This window comes from Crocodylus porosus, unplaced genomic scaffold (assembly GCF_001723895.1).
Source record: "Crocodylus porosus isolate Cpor-Errol unplaced genomic scaffold, CroPor_comp1, whole genome shotgun sequence".
NCBI lineage: Eukaryota > Metazoa > Chordata > Crocodylia > Crocodylidae > Crocodylus > Crocodylus porosus.
In genome coordinates this window covers 54,735,096-54,747,200 of record NW_017728907.1, presented here as the reverse complement: position 1 = coordinate 54,747,200, position 12,105 = coordinate 54,735,096, and the positions used below count along the sequence as shown (strand labels likewise).

At 45.7% G+C, this 12,105-nt stretch overlaps 2 protein-coding genes across 3 annotated transcripts in view; one reads left to right on the top strand and one right to left on the bottom strand.

The window, feature by feature from the left end:
- Positions 1–2,025, bottom strand: part of DIO1 (iodothyronine deiodinase 1) — a 7,151-nt gene extending 5,126 nt beyond the window's left edge. The window contains exon 1 of one of the 2 annotated variants that reach the window (XM_019531467.1): positions 1,640–2,025. In XM_019531467.1, the coding sequence (XP_019387012.1) occupies positions 1,640–1,970 (331 nt within the window). In that variant the 5' untranslated portion in view covers positions 1,971–2,025. The remainder of the gene's footprint in view (positions 1–1,639) is intronic. The other variant, XM_019531466.1, reaches the window with a different exon arrangement.
- A 3,505-nt stretch (positions 2,026–5,530) lies between these two features.
- The window catches only part of YIPF1 (Yip1 domain family member 1), a 12,427-nt gene continuing 5,852 nt past the window's right edge, over positions 5,531–12,105 (top strand). The window contains exons 1-8 of the mRNA XM_019531461.1: positions 5,531–5,549; positions 6,345–6,450; positions 7,208–7,371; positions 8,204–8,284; positions 8,420–8,507; positions 8,652–8,768; positions 10,500–10,666; positions 11,380–11,563. Of these exons, the coding sequence (XP_019387006.1) occupies positions 6,420–6,450; positions 7,208–7,371; positions 8,204–8,284; positions 8,420–8,507; positions 8,652–8,768; positions 10,500–10,666; positions 11,380–11,563 (832 nt within the window). The 5' untranslated portion in view covers positions 5,531–5,549; positions 6,345–6,419. The remainder of the gene's footprint in view (positions 5,550–6,344; positions 6,451–7,207; positions 7,372–8,203; positions 8,285–8,419; positions 8,508–8,651; positions 8,769–10,499; positions 10,667–11,379; positions 11,564–12,105) is intronic.

Sequence of the window (12,105 nt, the reverse complement as noted above, 5' to 3'; positions counted from 1 at the left end):
CGCATAGACGGGGAGGATCACCTCCCTGGACCTGCTCGAGATGCATCTGTGGATGCACGACAAGGTGTGGTTGGCCTTCCTGACCGCGTCCCCACACTGCCGGCCCATGTTCATCTTGGCATCAATGATGACTCCAAGATCCTTTTCTTAAGTGGAAGATGCAGATCTCAGAATTTCTGAAAATCTGACCTTTGTATTTAGAGGTCTATATTCAGATGTAGGACCCATACTACAGGTATACCGTTTGAAAAACTTGGTGATATCTTTGGTAATACATTCTAGGTGTTCATGATTTCAGTATGGTTCGGGAACGCTCAAACAGAACTGTGGTTATTCATTAGTATTATTCATTAAACAGGTGCTGTGCAACCCACACAAATAAACATTGCTTCAGGTTTAACAGTCTGTTTGCATAAGCATGCAGATGCTTTGCTATAAGCCTCCACATAAATGTTTGCAGGGCCTCAGCTGGAGGGCTTTCAAGGACTTAAACATGTCTTTTAGCCAATGCTCCTGAATTTGTTCAAGATATTCCTACCTGTAGTGCTTAATCTGAAAATAATAATTCCATTACACTAAACATCTAACTTTGGATGCAGCTCCCTATAAATATCATGCATACTGAGCTGGTATGCAAACCATGCTATATCTATTTGGAAATTTTCCTTGACTTTTTTTTTGTTGAAGTTCTGAATAACATTATGGAGACTGGAGAGTACAGTTTAATGATTAATAATTTGTTCTATAGAGATCAAAGTACAAACCATTTTTTACCTTGGAATAAAACTTCTGGCCATTTGGGAGCTGGGACCTATAAGAAAATTCTGGTTTTTAGTTTGGTTAATGACCTTGGTGTCAGAACATTGCTCACTTTGCATAACAATATACAGAAGTTGTAAAATCCCTGGTCCTGGTTACAGGGGTATATAGTTGTAGCCGTGTTGGTCTAAGGACATAGGCAGACAAGGTTCATTGGGCAAATGTGATATCTTTTATTAGACCAACTCAAATAGTTGGCAAAAATCTTCTTTACAAGCTTTCAGGTATAAATACCCTTTGTGGGGCTGAGGAAGTGTCTGCAGTTGGTGTGTGCTCTTTCTGGATGGAGCGAATAGCAAAGAAGCCAGAGGCTGGGACGCATGCAAGAAAGGCAGTCAGTGAAGATGTAAATTGAGGAGTCAGTGTGTGAGAGACAGGCTGATGAGGAGGGGAATGAATGTAGCTGGTAAATAGTGGAGAGGTATCTGGGGAGGTTCTGGTTACATTTTCTGCTGCTTTCACCATGACGAGAGGTATCTCCCCATACAGAAAGCGTGGCAGAAGGTCACAAGTTTAATAGCTAGATGCTTTACAGAAGAATAATAGTGTAGTATAAAAGACAGACACACAGATTGCTTTGTAAAGCTGTCACTCTGTGTATGTGGCATGAATGTGACCGACCTTTTCTATCAAACAAATCACTACAGATAGATCATCTAAATTGGCATGTACATTATTTGTAAGTGAATCCTCAGATCACCCCAATTCTCAGCTCCTTAGCTTATCTCAGGCAGTTTGACTACACCCTCTATTTCATTTACCTTCTCTACCTTTCCCTTCTTTACCATGGGGGGCAACTTGCGTGTCTGAATGCACTCACCTTGCATGAAATCCAAGATGTGATGAGCTTTACCTTCCAAGTCCGCTACCGGGGTGTTGGGAGCCGCATGTCCCTCAAATGCTTCATCCTCCAGCCTTTTCCACTTCACTTTCAACACAAAGAGCAAATATTTGAAGCTAAAGAACGTCGGACCCCAGTTCTCATAGCTGAACTTTGAATTCCTGACCATGCTGCTCTTCTGCCCCAGTTTTAGAATGTGTCTTTTCACAGCTTCTGGGAACAATATCATCAGTATTTTACCAACAGCAGTGCACAGACACATGTACAAAAGGATCCAGACTTTTTGTAGAAATACTTTCATTCGGAACATCTTTGCAGAGCTATTCTGACTGCTTCAAAATACAGTAAGGGAATCTGAGCAAAGGTAAAGGAGGCGGGGACATGAGGGTAAGGGGAGAGGGATCAGAAAGTCATTTACATAATAGGGCAGAATTTGGTTAATCTTTATGTCTCTACTGTGCCCCCTGAAACCAATGCACAGAGTGGTATTAGTAAGAACAGAACTTTGATCACTACTTTGGGTCTCCTGCCTACCGGCCAAAATCTGAATGAAGCAAGGATGATAACTGTATTAATCCACAAGTAAGGCTTATTTCTGGTGAGCTGTGTGCATTACACATGAGAGAACTGGCTACAACCTGGATGCTTCTCTGGAACAATAAGTCTCATAGCGATTTGGGGCCCAGTCTTGCAAATATGAGTGTGCTAATCTTTGATCATAGGAGAAGCCCACTTAAACTGACTTCTGCTTCAGATATGAAACTATGTTTTTCAGGACTGGGGTGCTCAGCAGATACCATGAGATATGGGGGCTTTGGCATTTTTTTGGACTCAGCCTGCCAAAAAAACATTTCTTCTGCCCTCACCCACCCTTACTGATGTTTCCTGACCATCAAGCTTTAGAGATGAAAAAAAAAGTCCTAATAGATTTTTAGGCTAAGGACAGAAATTACACATAATCTGGTTTAATAATCTGGAACTAGTTGATCAGACTCTAGTTTAAAACTGTAACAGGACATAAGTTCAGTGCCCATAAACCAGTTTCAAAATGGCCAAAACAGGTTTAAAGTACACCTAGTTGAATGTAGTATCAGACTTAAGTGATTTGGGTCAAACCAGTTCATGGAACTTCTGTCCTAGACCCCTTCCTGGTTCAAGTTAGACCACAGTCCTCCAGCATCCCAGCATACTTTTCAGCCCTGGGCTGTCTCTAGAGAGCAGGGCTAACCCCACCCCTCTGCTTTCTAGCTGGAGCAGGGGCAGGCATGTGGCCTTAGGTGTACCCCCTAAGGCTAAGGAGGTAGGGAGGGGGTTTATTCCCCTTGGGGACTGCAGCCAGGTGACCACAGCCAGGGTCCACCTGGCTGCGGCAGGGTAACCCCTTTCACTGCTACTGTGGCGGGGTGGGGGTGTTGCTAGAAGCAGCCGGCTGGCATGATCCTGCCATCTGCCTGTCTCACCTGTGGCTGAGGCTGGGGCTGTGGGGCTGAGCTGGGTTGGCTCATGAGTGCTGCTGATGGTGGGCGCAAAGGAGCTGGCCCAGGCAGGGCCCTTCCCAGCTGGCTGCAGCTCAGGCTGGGGCCACAGGAGCTGTGCTTGTCCACACCATGCAGAGGACTCAGCGGTGGCAGCAATACACAAGCCCCCGGGGTGGGCGGTTGCTGGGCTCCAGGCCGGCCAACGCCTCCAAGCTGGCCTGGCCAGCCACAGACACGATTGTCATGTCCTGCACAGCGAGTCCTGCTGCCAAAACGCCCGCCCACAGCTGCAGCAGTGTCACACCCGCACCACAGCCCAGCCAGCTGCCACCCGTGTGTCAGGCCAGGCTGTCATGGAGCCACAGCCAGCTGGGAAGGGCCCTCCTCCTGCAGCCCATCCCGAGCCGGTCCCACCATCCAGCTGCTTTGGTGAGGGCTGAGCAGGGCTGGCTGCAGAGGGGCCGTGGAGGCAGGGCTCTTCCCAGCCAGCTGCAGCTCCGTGACAGCCTGGCCCGGCCTGGGCTTGGGGAGCCTGGACCAATCTGGCTGCACAGCTCCCACAGCCCCAGCCCAAGCCGCAGCCCGCTGGGAAGGGTCCTGCCCTGCCATCCGACCACCTTGCCTGGAGCTGGGACTGAGCTGGGCTGGCTCGTGGATGCTGCTGACGTTGGGCATAGAGGGGGCCAGGCCCTTCCCAGCTGTCCTGCAGCTCAGACTGGGGTTGTGGGAGCTGCGTGCCCAGCTCCCGGCTCCCTCCCGTGCCCTGCAGCAGGGAAGGAGAAGAGGGAGAGTCTTGCCGGCCGCAGGCTGGGCTGGGTTGTCAGGGAGCCGCGGTGGCCGGCAGGGCTCTCCCTCTCCTCCTCCTCCCCTAGCACTGGTGCAGGTCTAGCCATGCCCTCGCTCCCACTGCTCCATGCCAGCTAGGGGCTAGGGGCTGGCTATACTCCCTCTCCCCCCGTCTGAAAAGCCTGGCAGCCCTGCAGGCCAGGGTGGGGGTTTAAACCACTCCCTAGTCATACTCAGGCCTGTGAGGGCCTGGCCAGCCCCTCCCCCCCACCAGCTCAGCTTTTCTCCTGGAAGGGAAGGGAGGGCTGCTCTAGTGCCCCCCACTTTTGGCCTGAGCCACTGCAAGCATGTGCCTGCATATCCAGAACCAAAAATGAATGTCTGCTCACTTGCAAATCGGTTCAGCCTAGGCAGGCTAGACAAACCTACAAAGGTTGAATCCAGGCTTGGACTTTTTGAATGTCTGTCCCTAGCCTTCGTCTCTAAAACACTCTTAAAAGACTTGTTTTGGGGCCTATGTTGCAGCTTCTTCCCTTGGGTGACGAGGCAGAAGATGTCTTTTAAGAGGGGGTTGGAAGCAGTGGTTCTCCACCTCTTTTAGATGCGAGGCCCCCTTCATTACTCTCGAAGCTCCCTTCGGAAAACGCCAGTTCTTTGTTTTCACTCAGTTTTTCTGACAACGGAAAAATAATAAAGTGTGGGGTTTTTTCTGTCTTGAAGAACCCAGGCAGCGCAGAGCAGGGCAGCATGTTTTGAACACCGTAGATTCCTCCTGGAAACCTCGGCTTTGTCCTGCGAGCGGCGTTTGCACACCAGCAGTGCCTGCCCTGCACAGCACCCCGGGGTCCCCCAGACAGGATCTCAGGGGGCTGCAGCTCCTGGTTGAGAGTCATCGGTTCAAAGGCAAAAAGAGGAGTTCCCATCTGAGTCCCTCACTCCCCTTCTTCTTCCCAGTGATCAGGGCTGAGTGCTGCACCCCTCTGCCCTGCTCCCCAGGGCCAGTGCTGAGTCTCAGCCCCTCCCCCAGCCTCGAGCTAAGCAGAGCGTCCTGTCTCTTTAAGCAGGGAGTGCCAGGCCGGCCTCCGGCGGCCGCGCTCCACGGGCACCTGCCCCTTTAAGAGCATGGGACGAGGCGGAAGAGACAAGACTACATCGACGCCTCTGATTGGCTGGCGCTACCTGAAGGCGTTCCGGGCCTCTGTGAGGGCGTGAAGGGCGGGGGGGGACACGGAGAGTAGCTGTGCTCCTGGTTGGCTGGCGCTGCCCAGCGCTGCGTGTCGCTTTAACAGGGGCAGACCTGCTGTTGCTGCCCCTCTCGGTCCTGCGGTGGGGGCGGGGCTGCAGCCCGCCCGGGTGGTGCCGGAGCCGGGTCCTGTCTGCGGCTGCGCCCGGGGCCGTGTCCGTGAGACCCGGGCCTGTAGAGAGCACCTGTGTCCGCCCCGCCCGGGCCTGTGCCTGCGCGATCCCAGCCCACCCGTGTGTGTACGTCGCCGGTAGCCGTGTCGCCTACACCCGCGTCCTCTGTACCACCTGGATCCACCTCTGTAGCACCTATATCCGTAGCACCTATATCCGTATCTCTGTCTAGGTCACCTACAGCTGCATCTGCATCTCTATCTATATTTGTATGTGTATCACCTGTATCCACATCTGCATCGATATCACCTATATCAATCCCCAGATCTGTGTCGCCTGTATCCGCATCTGTATCCATATCACTCATATATGCATCTGTTCGCATCACCTATACCTGTATTGTCCGTGCCTGTGTCCCGATCTATATCACCTATAGCCATATCTGTATCACCTATATCTATATCCATGTCACTTATATCCATATCTGTATCACCTAAATCTACGTCACTTGTATCTGTATCGCTTATATCTATATCCCTATCACCTATAGCTGCATCTGCATCATCTGTATGTGTATCATCTATGTATTTGCATCATCTGCGTATCACCTGTATCTGTATTTGTGCCTGCACCATCTATATCTGCCATCTGTATCATCCATACCTATATCGCTTATGTCTTTATCATCAATATTTGTATCTGCACCATCTGTGTCTATATCGGGATCATCTCTGTCTATACCTAGATGCCTACTTGAGTTAGTCTGCAGGGTACAAATCTACTCTGCCTTCTCTTTAATTGCCACCAGCTCTGCACTCCAGGTTTATGTCTCTGTTCAGGTTTAACCGGCTTTCTCCGGCATGGGATCTTTAATTGCCACCAACTCCAGGCTCATATCACTGTGTTTGGGGGTGAAACTGCTGCAAGGGTCATGCTTTCTTTTGGGGTCCAGCAGACAAGCCTTCATATGCCAGCTAGGGGGTGGACCCAGCGAGGAAGGAGGGACACACTCAATGCCATTTGCCTTCTTTTAACTTTAACTGTTGCTTATTTTTTCATTTCAGGTGATTACTTTTGGCTGATCTGCTGTTTCAGATATTTCTAAGTTCTGGATGCAGGCGGCAGAGCCTTGTGAATGAATGGCGGCTGTGGATGACTTAAAGTTTCAAGGTACACTATCAGAAGGCATTTATGGTCTGCTCTGTGCTGTCTTTTCACAGCATTGGATGCAAGTGCACTCGGGTTCGCAAAAGCTTATGTTGTATATGTATATCTTATTTACTTAGTCTGTAAAGGTGCCTCTTTACCCTGCCTTCCGACCAACTTCAGGCTAACACCCCTACCTACCTCTCTCTGCATTTGGAAATGTTAGGGGTATAGCACAGTAAAGGGAGACTGAATTAACCTCTGTGATACCTTTTTAAAGCCTTTGAAGTGTTTGTTGTTTCTGTCTTGGATCCTTGGAAATATAAACTTAAGCCTGCTCCTGCAAGTAATGTTGTTAATTGGTTGATTCTTACTGTGTGTTCAACACATGGGATGCAGTCAGAAGCTAATCTTTACCAGTTGATTGATCCTTACTGTCTAGTTGGACAGTTGGCTCTGCATAGGCAGATTTTCATATGTATGCTTAGCCTTGGTAAAGGTCTGCCTGGAACACTGATGGCTGGATGTACAAGCTTTAGGACTCTGATGTTTACTTAGCCCAAGAGAAGTCCTAGTTGGGAAGAAGGCACAACATTTTATTAACTGAAAGGACTGTCCTCTTAGTCCATTCAGGACCACTGGGTATTATCAAAGTGGTAAGAAATCCCGTATCCTTGGAATCCATAACAGTCATAGAACTGGGCTTTTGGAATAACGGGTTAAAAAACCCAACAATTTCTACACTTGAAAATAACCTTTGCTGTAATATGCTTGTTTGCAGAATTTGATGATGCAGCTAATTTGCTGGCGGTCAACCCAGATGCCACTACAATAAGCATTGATGAGCCTAGTGAAAACCCCAAAACTCAGCATGGTCTTCTGCAAGATACCGGGAGAGAGGAAGACGATGAGTTATTGGGGACTGATGACTCGGACAAAACCGAGGTAACAATAACATGCTTCTAATGTACCTATCGACACGTGCATACAGACATGTGCGCCACATAAAATACAGCAAGGGCTAGGTGCAGGGAAGTGTTCTTTTTAGTTTCATCTCTCAATGAACTCACATTTACAGACTGGAAGAAAGTCAGAGTGGTGCCCAACCTTTTCAGCCTTTGAGCTGGATGAATGACGCCAAATTTAGGCTGTGGGCCTGCTCTGGTGAGTGGTGCTGGCACAGCCAGGGCCTACTCCAACCACATGGAAATGGCCTGGCCGGGGCTGGATACAGTCACGCGGAGCTTGGAAATTTGAGTGGCGGGGCGGAAGCAGAGGTCGTTGCCGTTGCTCCTCCTCTGCCAAATTTCCAAACTACTTACATGGCTCTGGGGGTTGAGCACCCCTGTGTAACGTAAGACTCCAAGACTTGTATATTTTAGTACATTTAGTGGTGTGTTCATTAGTGGTGTGTTCATTAGATTTGGGGACACTAGTTGGATAAATGTTGTTGTAGGTTTCATTATTTCTAAATCTCCTAAGAAAAATGAGGCTAGGGATCCTAACCCAGTTGAAAAGAGAATGCCATATTTTGGAATAAACACTCCCAAAGCAAAAGTCTCCAGATAAGAATTCTTAACCTCTGGGGAATGAATTGTGAAGCGATTCTTTTGCTTACCGTAAAAGCGCATCATAATATTTAGTTTTCCTCAGACAGGGAGCGAGAGAGAGAATTCTAGTTACTATGTAAGATATCTACTGGACTTTAAAAATGACTTGCTAACATGCAGAGTGCATGTTTGTAATATTTTCTACAGCATTCTCTCCTATCTTACAGCTACTTGCAGGACAGAAGAAAAGTGCCCCCTTCTGGACATTTGAATACTACCAGACTTTCTTTGACGTAGACACGTACCAGGTTTGTTACGATCTGTAATATTAATGATCTTATGTCACAAAAAGGAAATAGTGGTTTAATAGTTGATACTGGGGATTAGTGTGTATGTTGTTGCCTGTTGTTTCATCTTTTCTTGTTGAATCTGTTTTTTCGTAGGTCCTAGACAGAATAAAAGGTTCCGTTTTCCCAGTACCAGGGAAGAACTTTGTAAGACTGTATATCCGCAGTAATCCAGATCTTTATGGTATGTTCCAACAGTAATAATCTTTACTCTGAATCCTTGCACACTGGAAACAACTAAGGAGTTGATATTTGTTCTTCCTTTCTTTAATTTTAACAAGAGTGCAGAAGAACCTGCTCTGATTCAGTTGTTTTGCTTCTGTTTAAGGTCCCTTTTGGATATGTGCCACATTAGTTTTTGCCATTGCTATCAGTGGCAATCTTTCAAATTTCTTCATCCATTTGGGCAAGCCAACGTTCCATTACGTGCCTGAGTTCAGAAAAGGTTTGTGAGTCATTGTCAATCTTCTGACTATTTTTCTACTTTTATTTGTGTTCTTGCATCATAAAATCGGTGTGCTTTTTCTTTTTTAGCTAATAAGGCCATATGTAGAAGGGTCACAGTTTTTGCAATGCATAAAGCCATACTAATAAAGTAATAAAAGGGTCCTAACCTTTATGATTTTATTTTTACTTCCAAAGAGACACAACAAATAGATCTTAAGATTGGAGGGACACTGATCACTATATCTCCCAGGAGGTGGCTTTCATGTAAGAAGTAATAACATAGGGCACCTATACATGAGTGCGGAGGTGCTCCGACACACTGGAATTCCAGTGTGTCGAAGCAGGGTCAATCAATTGCTGTGCTCCAGCAGCCTCCTGTGTCTTGTGTATCAGCATCCCTGCGCTTAAAAATGATGCTGGGGGCACTTGAACTAAAGCTCGTTGAACGAGCCTTAGTTCAAGTACCCACGCCACCATTTTTAGGTGCAAGGATGCTGATACACAAGACGTGGCAGTGCTTAAATTAGAGTGGGCTCTTGGAGCCATGCTAATTAAAGTGACCCCCCTCCTCGGAGCATGTGTAAATGTGCTTATAGAATTTTAGCAGAGCATACAGCTGCCAGTGAGATGATACACTCAGCCCACTTACCAAGAGCTTTGCAGGTTCTGTTTTAGGACAAAAAATATAGTGTGAAAGGAAGCAACAATACAAATTGTTCTACTAAAGACAGAGGAGGAACCAATTGCCTGCCCTTTGGTTCTATTTGTATCATGAAAAAGAATACAATACTTATAAAGGACTGTGTGCTTTGTATGTTTGTTTTTTTAATGCTTGGCAATTCATAGACTCAAAGAAAATGAGGGCTGGAAGGGACCTCAGGAGGTCACATCTAGTCCATCCCCCTGCGCAAAGCAGGTCCAGCTAAGGCTTTGTCTAGCTGGGCCTTAAAAACCTGCCAGGATGGAGAGTCCACCACCTCTCTCAGTAACCTGTTCCAGTGCTTCACCACTCTCTTAGTGAGAGAGGTTTTCCTAATAACCAAATTAAACCTCCCTTGCTGCAACTTGAGCCCATTGCTCCTTCTTCTGTCTTCGGCCACCACTGAGAACAGTTTAGCTTCATACTCTTTTGAACCCCTCTACAGGTAGTTAAAGGCTACTATCAAATCCCCCCCTCAGTTTTATCTTTTGCACACTAAATAAATCCAGTTCCCTCAGCCTTTCCTCCTCATAAGCCATGTGCCCCCAGTTGAAAGGAACAATTTCAATTTTAAATATAGTCAGTTGATTTGACTAGATTAATTGACTCTCAATAAATGAGTTGAAAGTAATTTTAGATATTACACCTATTTCTGAGTTTCCCTCTCAATTTGTATGGTTCTTAGTTATGGTTTCTTATTTTAATAGGTTTTTCTTTTTACTTTTGCCATTTCCCCAACAAATGGAAAATACTGAAATTGAGGGTACAGTATTCATAGTCAAAGCAAAGAAATGGAAAACAGGATTTTTTCCCCTCTGATGTAGTCATGCTTGGTGCTGATGATGGGTTTAAAAAAATAGATGTCAGTTCAAATGTCAGTGACTGACTATAGATCCTTAGAGGTTTTTAGTTGTGCCTCTAGGTTTTTAATTTTAGTGTTTCAGTTTTTAAGCTAAAAATTTGAGTCAGTTAGATTATGATGCATATTCCAAGCAAGGTGTTAAATCTATCTGCTCTTCTTCTTAATAGTGTCCATAGCTGCAACAACCATCTATGCTTATGCGTGGCTAGTTCCTCTGGCTCTCTGGGGGTTCCTTATGTGGAGAAATAGCAAAGTTATGAACATAGTCTCCTACTCATTCCTGGAGATAGTGTGTGTCTATGGTTATTCACTCTTCATCTATATTCCAACAGCAGTAAGTATGGCCTAATGATTGTTTCATCAAGTGTATTTATGGAACATATCAAAGGTTTTATTACTAAATGTGTGAATGGAAAACTTCCAGGGCTGCCGTGGGTAGTGTGTTTTACCTTCCCTATGAAAATGCGAGTTGGCAAGGACACGACAAAAGAGCGATGGATATTTTAACTCCTTTTGATTATGTAATGTGCTGCCTAATATGAAATGTCTCATTTTCCTGCTGGATGGAGTATTAGTCCTGTTTATCTATGTGGTGGTTTCCTCTGGTAGCTGCTACAGGCGGTGCACTGTTGGCACCTGAAAAAGTTTGTCTGGCTGAACTGTTTTCCACATCTTCATTTGAGACCATTTCTTGGGGAGTTGTAAAAATCTTTCCCAGCAAGTAGAACTTTTTTTTAAGTGCTCTTGCTTTAAGCCTTATTTATTCGCATGCACTATAATTTCACTTGTTCCACATAGTGAGCCTCAGCATGAATATGGCTGCTGGACGTTCCTTTCTCTGATCTAGTGTAGACATATGCATGTAATTGATGCCAGAGGCAGTGCTTCTTACAGTGAAGCAGGAGTAGCATTTGGTATCAGCTTTGGATGGCTGCAGTATGTGGAGCTGTAATGGGATATACGTATCTTATGATAAGAGAATATTTCATAAGTTGTTTTTTGGGGGGGGTTTTCCTCTCCCTCCACCTCCTTTTTTTTTTTTTCCAGATTTTATGGATTATTCCACAGAAAGCCGTGCGATGGGTTCTGGTGATGTTTGCGCTGTGCCTCTCTGGGTCTGTCTTAGTGATGACATTTTGGCCTGCTGTTCGGGATGATAACCGCAGGATTGCACTGGCTACTATAGCGACCATTGTGCTTCTCCATGCACTGCTGGCTGTTGGCTGTTTGGTATGACAGGGGTCTCTCTTAGCATTAAAGATGCCTGCTTTTTCTTTGATTTAAAATTTACCTCTTTTGATTTAAAATATCCCTCTACAGTCCCAAGACCACATTTAAATGTGGGGTTAGGAGAGTGTTTGTTTTTGAGCAGATATCTTTAACTGTAAAGCAAACAAAAACCTTTTTAAGGAGGTACTTCAGCAAAATGTCAGGTTCTCTGACTTGCAGTTATTTCAAACATAGCACAGAAACTTCTGCAGAATTGATTTGTTTCTACACCAAGAATGTACGTTGAACAATATGTGCAAAAATGTATTCCTCATGTATTAGTCCTAATTATTCCTGGTATTTATGATAGCAACCTTTTATTAAAGTTTTAACCTTTTATCATATGCAGAATTATCTTAGTCAGATAAATGAATCTCTTAATGTTAATCAAATAGTCATTTATTATTTATGAAACACGTAACCTGGCTATCCTTTTGCGAACCAACTCACATGTGAAAATAAGAGAAGTTAGTGCTATCTAAATGCTACAAATAAATGTACTCT